General features: G+C 37.0%; 2 protein-coding genes across 2 annotated transcripts; both read left to right on the top strand.

The window, feature by feature from the left end:
- The first annotated feature begins 451 nt into the window (after nucleotides 1-451).
- On the top strand, nucleotides 452-3,396 carry LOC117110997. The gene is made up of 3 exons (XM_033253854.1): nucleotides 452-520; nucleotides 677-798; nucleotides 2,895-3,396. The coding sequence occupies exons 1-3, from the start codon at nucleotides 491-493 to the stop codon at nucleotides 3,394-3,396; spliced, it is 654 nt and encodes a 217-aa protein (XP_033109745.1). The 5' UTR covers nucleotides 452-490.
- A 3-nt stretch (nucleotides 3,397-3,399) lies between these two features.
- On the top strand, nucleotides 3,400-5,162 carry LOC117110996 (collagen alpha-2(I) chain-like; the record flags this gene model as incomplete). Its single annotated transcript, XM_033253852.1, has 2 exons — nucleotides 3,400-4,463; nucleotides 4,895-5,162. Coding segments are annotated over 2 exons (1,215 nt in total), but the record flags the coding sequence as incomplete, so codon positions are not given.
- Nucleotides 5,163-8,173: the final 3,011 nt, after the last annotated feature.

Genomic DNA, 8,173 nt, shown 5'->3' with positions numbered 1-8,173 from the left:
TAAGACTTTAGGCAGGCGGTTGATAACAAACATACATACACACAAACACAAATTGAACAAAATTATAACCTCCTTGTAGGTAATAACAATAATAATTTTGATAATAATAATAATAATAATATTATTATTATTATTAATAATAATAGTAATAATAATAATAAAAATAATAATAATAATAATAATAATAATAATAGTCAAATTTCAATGGTTTTTAAAATAATTATAATAAACCTATCATTAGCTCAAAGCATGTTGTATAGTCAAATAATCTAGGTCTAACTGTAATTACTTAGGCATGTCGGATTTGCAATCAATACTCACCTGGGAATCGATTCGTAAACATCCTTTGGGATACATTATACTTCAGTAAGTCACAGGAAATACTTAAGATTACCCTATAGAAAATGTTTAAGTATCGGCTTTAAGACCTAGAATAATCCGGAATATTTTAAGACATCGCATACGTTTAGTTGGTGATAGACTGGTCAACATGATAACTATATCAGCCAAACATGTCTTGGTACGTAAAAATAACTTAAGAGTTTAATGGACCATATTTGTAGAAAGAATTGTTTGTTGTCCGTGGATTTTTGCGTTTCAAACATTTTCAGCTGAAACTATCCTTACTGATACTTTGAAGGTAAAATCTAATACAACTATTTTTATTATCATATAGGTACTTGCTTTGGTGGTTTTTGTCGTAGCAGAACAATATGATGTCACTGCAGGTTCCCCACATGAGCGACGGTCAGAAAGAGCCGCGTCGGATGTTGTCTTAAGATTTCGAGGCTGCCCGATGTAAGTACATTGTGACACATTCAAATGATTAAAGTTGGTTTCCATATAATTACCCTATGGAGCATGTAGACAAAACAGCAGAGGATTACCAAAAGCAAACTTAATCATAAATATCGCTTCGTTACCGTTAGTAACATATATTGATATTGTAGTTATGGCTAATTGTCCGATAAAAGATAATGTTTTTAAATGTTAAAATCAATTTTAACTGTAGTAGTTAATATTGGTAATATTTTTTATTTTATCTGTAAATATTACGGTTAAATGTGGTATTTGTTGTCTATGTGATTTTAAAGACGAGTTATTTTACATCTTGATTATCGCTGGGAAAAAGCATCAGTATTCTGTTCTGATTGTTTAATTTACAAAAAAAAAAAAAAAAAAACCCGAAAGATTAAAAAAAAAAAAAAAAAAACCCGAAATCTAGTGGCAGCTGATGCCAGTAAATGCTATACTAATAATGAATGTTTGTGAGCGCAATGGGAAGAATATTTTCATGAAGTGAAAGTCTATTCCATTCGAAGAGACGGAACCGATTTGAATGGAACAGTCCATTTTCAACGAATGGAAATATTCTTTCCATTGCGCGAATAGAAAAACATTAATTACTTGGGAGGCAGCTATCCCCAAAGGGGGTCTGGCGCCACCCCTGTTTTTCTTACTACTGAAACTGCATTACGATGTTCGGAACTTTTTATACAACTTTACCATTATCCTAATTTGTAAGGCTGTTGTATTTATCGCTTAGTATTCTTATTCTTTAAATTTTTCTTATAGTAGAGTCTTGTAAGCTGAATTTTTAACACTGTTTAAACTCGCAAACTGAATTTTGTGTGCTTTAACATGATCAAAGTTAGCAATATTGTCTGCTTCATCACGCTCAATACTAAGTAGTGCCAAAGCCGATAGACTCGCTTTTCCCATCGTGGTTCTGAGATATGACAGGATGAGCTTTAGTCATGTAGTCATTACAGAAAAGGATAAAAAAAAAAACCAAACAAGAGAAAACGGTCGAAATAACCTGAAAAGAATACTATAAATTTGCCAATAAAAACAACTACATTCAGATTCTTATTATTAACTGGAAAATATTCATGCCTGACGAGATACATCAATTTCGTCGTGTTTTTCTATAAAGTGCTTCTTTTTTTACTCTCATTCTCCAATTTCAGCGCCCCTCCCCACACCCCCCACCCAACCTGGTGCCCGGGGCACGTTCCCACTTGGCCCCTCTAGCTACTCCACTGCCTAGGCGTCATTTTATGGATTTAACCTTCCGTAAAAAGTGTTCGTTTCCTAGGCACCGTGCAATGAACAAAAACGGATGGAAGTAGAAATGCACGGTGAACTAAATTTCTATGATGTGTTACAAAATAGGGTTAATAACCAATGTCACGTGATACGAAATACAGAAATCAAATGACAAGGATCTATTTTGGTGTATTAGGCCTATTTGCTTGAATGCGTAATGCGTTCGGTCTCTTGACTTAATAAAAAATTCATTATAACATTTAAATAGATCCTAGTCATTAGATTTGTGGATTTCGTATAACGTGTCATTGGTTATTTACATCATTTCTTCACTCATCATCAAAATTTAGTTCCATCCATCCATCTTTTGTTCCATTCGTTTGGTCCAGTTCCACAACTCCTCCTAAATACAATGTTTTCATTAGTTAGAAGAAGATAGACTGTTCCATTGTGAAGAAATAGGCCAAACTTTTTTTTTTTTGTGGATGGAGCCTGCTAATGGCTACCTCGCGTCAAGGCATTAAATAATTTTCATGAGAGGTTTAAAGAATGGCCTAAACAAGTGGGGCCTAAAAATTTCCAAAGGAAAAACTGCTATATGTTCACGAGTAAAACAGATTGATGGAGCCTATATTTAGGGCTGAGCACTGTTTCAGTTGTTACCACAAGTTTTAATAACCAACTAGTCTAAGCGGCTTCATAAATTGCATTAGTGGTATTTTTCAGCGTACGAGTATTTGAAATTTTACAGTGATAAAAGAGCACTATAATTATAGTGATTTTAATTCATGTATACTTATATATTTAAGTTATTATCAATATTTTGGGATTTTTATTTGTAACAGAACTAGCGACCAAGCTAAATTGATTACTGCGTTGTACGGTAAAATATTGAATGTTCACTCAAGGACTGGCAGAAGTATTAAAGGATCGCAGTTTGGCGTAGCAGTTAGCGTAGCTTCGCTTAATGAAACTACAGAAGTGGTTCCTGAGAGAACTGGAAAATGGCCAATTGTTGAACCAGAAATTGAGGAAGGAGGTTCAACAAACGAAAATGAACCAAGTAGAAAACATGGCCAATTGGGTAACCAAGACGTAGAGATTCCTAGACCAACAGGAGGCCAGAGACTAAACACTAGTCCTCGGTCTCCCTGGTGGACACAAGAACCATCTGGTGAACAATGGCCAAGACGAGGTCTTTCTGGTAAAAAAGGAACATACAGATATCAGAAACCGCAGGAGCAAAAGGGTCAAATGGAAAGTCAGGCTCGTTCTGGTAATTCTTGGTCCTCTTGGTCTTCTTGGTCTTCTTGGTCGTCTTGGTCGACAGGAACCACGTGTGTATAAGAGACAGCCTCAAGAGGTCAAGGTCCTTCTGGAAACCAAGGACATAGGGGAAGAGAGGGAACATCTGGTGGTCAAGGGCCAAGAGGAAATCAGGGACCTCAAGGCAGACAGGGCCCTTCTGGTAGCCAAGGACCAAGAGGAGAACAAGGGATACCCGGTGGTCAAGGACCAAGAGGTGGTCAGGGGTCTCAGGGCAGACAGGGCCCATCTGGTAGTCAAGGGCCTAAGGGAGGCCAGGGGTTACCCGGTGGTCAAGGACCAACAGGAGGTCGGGGACGTCAGGGTGGCCAGGGACCTTCTGGAAGCCAAGGACCCAGGGGAGGACAGGGAAGACCCGGTGGCCAAGGGCCAAGAGGAGGCAAGGGAACTCAAGGCAAACGGGGCCCATCTGGCAGCCAAGGGCCTAGAGGAGGTCAAGGGCCATCTGGTGGTCAAGGACCAAGAGGAGGCCAGGGACCTCAGGGTAAACAAGGACCATCTGGTAGCAAAGGATCCAAGGGAAGACAAGGGACATCCGGTGGCCAAGGGCTAAGAGGGGGTCAGGGTCCAGATGGTGGACAGGGCCCATCTGGTGGCCAAGGACCCAGAGGAGGCCAGGGACCATCCGGTGGTCAAGGACCAAGAGGCGGTCAAGGACCTCGTGGCGGACAGGGAGTACAGGGAAGTCGTGGTTTGTCAGGTAGTCAAGGTCCTCAAGGTGGACAGGGTTCATCTGGAAGTAGCGGAACGACAGGGCGACAAGGGCCATCTGGTGGTCAAGGACCAAATGGAGGACAAGGATTTTCAGGTCAAGGTCGTTCTGGTAAACAAGGACCAATTGAAAGGCAGGGAAAAACTGGGAAACAAGGCGCCACAGAGAGCGATATATCGCATGGTAGCCGGGCTACCTCAGAAAGTTTAAAAAAACCAAAGGGAAAAAGTCAGCAGCAGCGTTCGTGTTCTCCAACAACTAAGAATGTCAAACTAACTAAGGGAAAGAACAAGAATGGTAAAGCCGTTGCGGTGTTTCAAGGTACTCTTACTGATGGTTCAATGTGGTATCAGACGGTAGACAGAGTCAAATGCAGGTAAGTGGTTTATCATTTAGTACGAGTGACATCATTTTTTTCATAACACAGGACTTTTCAGAAAAACGGTCATTTCGAACCTCCGCATAAAAACATTTAAAAACATAATAAACATTTTAAAACTCAAAATTTGAGTCTAAAACGTTTCATATGAGCAGTTCTGCTGTTCAAAATGACATTTGATACGTGTTACTCTGAAAAGAAGTACGATATGAGAAGCACTCTGAGAATAATTAACTTTTGAGTGCAAATTGCTTAAACTTTACTAAAAAAAAAAAGACACTATTATTACAACTCCTGCTGATGTTGTGATTGTTGTGGTTGAAGTTGTTTTTAGTCTTTTGTTGTTGTGGTTGTTGTTGGTGGTGATTATGTTGGTTTTAAACCTATCACCTATTTTCTGTCATTTTTTTATACATATTTCTTTGCAGGGGTAACTGTGACGCTAATGGAAAGTCAACATGCTCTGTTAAATATTGTTATCGACAAGTCTTGGCGTACACTGGCTGTGGGGACGTGCAGTTTGGTGCTAGGCTCGAGTTCAAAGAGATTCGTCTACCGTGTAGTTGTAAATGTAAATGAAAGAAGGAATATTAGTAATTGTCTAGTAGTAAAAACATTATACTTGAAACAGGAAACAAGTATGTTGACATTTTATTTTTAATTGGCATTTTATTGTATTTACAAGACAATTTTTAAAAGCCTATAAGAGACAGATGTAATCCACGTGTGTTCTTTAGATACATAACTCAATGAAAAAGATGATGAGATGTCAACGACTTGGTAGACTTAGAACACAAATTTTATTCAAAACATGAATATTTCAACCCGTTCTCGGGTCTTCTTCAGCACGGGTGTCACACATGCTGAAGAAGACCCGAGGACGGGTTGAAATATTCATGTTTTGACATCTCATCGTCTTTTTCATTGAGTTATATAGATCACTATAGATCACTTCACAATAAAATTTTGAATAATAATGTCAATTTAATGATTTCTTACATGTTTCGTCTTTTATTAACTACGCAAAAGCCACTTTGCACATTATGTCCACTTCAGTGAGTATTAGGCCTATATTGATTAAAAAATTGGAAATCAGAGAAAAAGGTGATAAAATTTAATGTGTCTGATAATCTGATTGTGAAACTAAAACTGTGTATGATAAATTGCTTTTTAATTCTAAATTGTGCGTCAGCTGGTCTGACATTTTAAGTTAGTATATTTCTATTTTGTAATTTTATTGTTTTGTGTATATGCATTGAATTTTCGAAATAATTTTATATAACTTAAAGGGAAAATCAACCAAAGTAATTTTTTTTTTATTAAAGTTTGAGAGAGCAATAACAAGTTTGTAGCAATTAATATGCAGTAATAACACACGCTAAACCACGTATGTAGGTCGGGAAGGCTTATAAAGTTTTCGTTGGGAGGTTTAGGCCTATCAGCAATATAATGATATATAAACATTATATGAATTATTATTAATGTGAAATCCGACAGGCTCACGTAAAGTAGGCCTATTGTTTAATAATAATTGAATTTTCACTTTTCAAGGGTCGAAAATGTGAATAGCTCCCCTAAAGCCGGGAATTCACTGCGTGGTAGCCTACGACGAATCCAACTCCGCTACCTGTGAACACTAGACGATGCGGACGAGCTGTCTGCTGATTGCAGGCGGCAGTCGGATCGTCATGGAGTTCTTCATAGAATCGCGACGACCGTCCGGCGCAGTGAGTGCCCTGCTTAAGGAATAAGCTGTGTAATATGCTTACATTAGTTGCGCCCGCTTATCTTTACTTGTACTTCAGCACATGGGACTGCAACTTTACTATGATACTATATAAACGTTACTCAATAAAACAAGTCTCCCTCTGCAGCCGAAGATTCCATTTAATGACTAATACAGTAGTATAGATGGAGCCGTGTTAGTCAGGTAGACGTGTGAAATAAAAACACTTTATCATAGATCAATTTCAATTATTTAATATACTGAAGCTTCCGACAGCATGCTGGCTTCATCAAATGTATTGTTAATGGTTATGATGCTTGTCTTCTAATCAAAGGGGTCCTGGGTTTAAGTCATGTGGCAGCAAGCCTGTTGGGTCGAATAAAATAATAATAATTAAAAAAAAACCAAGCCAAGGTTCTAAGAAAGTATAACTTTGATATCAAACATTTTCTGAAAATGTTAGTTTCTTACTATTGTTTCCAACATTATTAAAAATTAATTAAACATTAATATCTTAATCATCCTAATTACTACGTAGTATTTTCACTATCATCATCTTCATATCATCATCAACATTGTCATCACAACCGTCATCATTATCATCGTCGTCGTCGTTATTATCTTCATGAAATTATTTATCACAGCTCATCATCGTCATTATAATCTTGATCGTCATCATCATCACCATTATCATCACTATCTTCATTTGTCCTCATAACTAGCATGTTCAATAAACAGGGACGAATCCAGCCTGTTAAGTTAGAAAGAGGGTAGGGCGTGAATGTGAGCGGGGCTAGAGTCTTTGGACAGAGCCTCTGGTGTAATGGAAGGGGGCGAAGCCTCCTTGAAGCTTTAGTACTTCATTAATTTAAGCTGTATTTAATCGATTTTTACTATTTAGCATGGTGATTTTCTGATATGCTTTACAAAAAAAATAAATTCCGTATTTGAATTGCCTAATTTGTATTTTAAATAAATTATTAGCTTACAATTAAAAATGTTAATGAAAAAAAAACCGGACAGTTATATAATGCCTATCCTGCTTTATTTATATGGACCCTTGTTGGCTGGTAATCTATTTACAAAATTTATAGTACATTGTTTGTAAATCATTGGAAACTATTTTTTTGTTCGATGTGTTAAATAATTTGTTGAAAATTTTGAAAGAATTTTAAGATCTTTTTTTTTTTTTTTTTTTTTTTTTCGTTTTTTTTTTTAAATGGACAGACGCCACAATATTTCTTGGCTTAATATTTAAAGCCCAAGTGGCTCACACTAAAAGCAATTAGGCGGAGTGACGCAAACGCCAGCAACTTTGAAACGTTACATTTCATGGAATTCTGTCTGTATGCTACAAGATGAGGGACTATTTTGATGAGAACGAAGGTTGTCCTATCCACTTCCAGCATCGAGACACTGTACCGGAAGTCCGTCATCCTATTAGGGAAAAAGTTGCCATTAATTTTAGGCCATGTCAAATCTAATTCCTTAGTAAAGAAAAATCCTTTCTAACACCAAGTCAACAATGATTAACATTGCAGTGCTCGATGGTTGTTTTGACGGTGAAATTGTTGTCAATGTAGAATTAAACTGAAGTGACCCTGCGCCTAACTTCAAGACCCTCTTAATATGATTTATGAATCATATTTTTTATTATGATATTTAAGCTTTTCTAGCTTATCTATTAGTTCCGCTATGTGTGGGAAGGGCTATGCTTGATACGATTATAAGATCATGTTCCTATTTGAGCACTGTTATTACTATTTATCAATTTATATTTATCCGTTTATAATGTGTTCCCGGTGCTACGCAGTATGTACCTAATCTGAATTATGATTTCCAAGCTGCGATCTTTTTTTTTAGGCTTTTTAGCTTTAGCTTTTCTATATGTGAGCGTTTCAGTCAGTTGGAGAGAAAGTGCCTGGGGGTTAAATCTGCACGTATATATCCAGGTCTCTATGGTATATATACATTCATATAT

The sequence above is a fragment of the Anneissia japonica genome, unplaced genomic scaffold (assembly GCF_011630105.1).
Source record: "Anneissia japonica isolate Jap-2015-1 unplaced genomic scaffold, ASM1163010v1 scaffold573_len2283161_cov171, whole genome shotgun sequence".
Classification (NCBI taxonomy): domain Eukaryota; kingdom Metazoa; phylum Echinodermata; class Crinoidea; order Comatulida; family Comatulidae; genus Anneissia; species Anneissia japonica.
The sequence above is the reverse complement of the archived record's forward strand: the minus strand, read 5'-3'. Positions and strand labels throughout refer to the sequence as shown.

What these genes read in the sequence shown, in the direction of transcription:
- LOC117110997 (XM_033253854.1), top strand. Translation starts at nt 491, where the DNA reads ATGATAACTATATCAGCCAAACATGTCTTG. An exon ending in TATCAGCCAAACATGTCTTG is followed by an intron (nt 521 to 676) that starts GTACGTAAAAAT and finishes ATTATCATATAG; the next exon opens with GTACTTGCTTTGGTGGTTTT. An exon ending in AGATTTCGAGGCTGCCCGAT is followed by an intron (nt 799 to 2,894) that starts GTAAGTACATTG and finishes TATTTGTAACAG; the next exon opens with AACTAGCGACCAAGCTAAAT.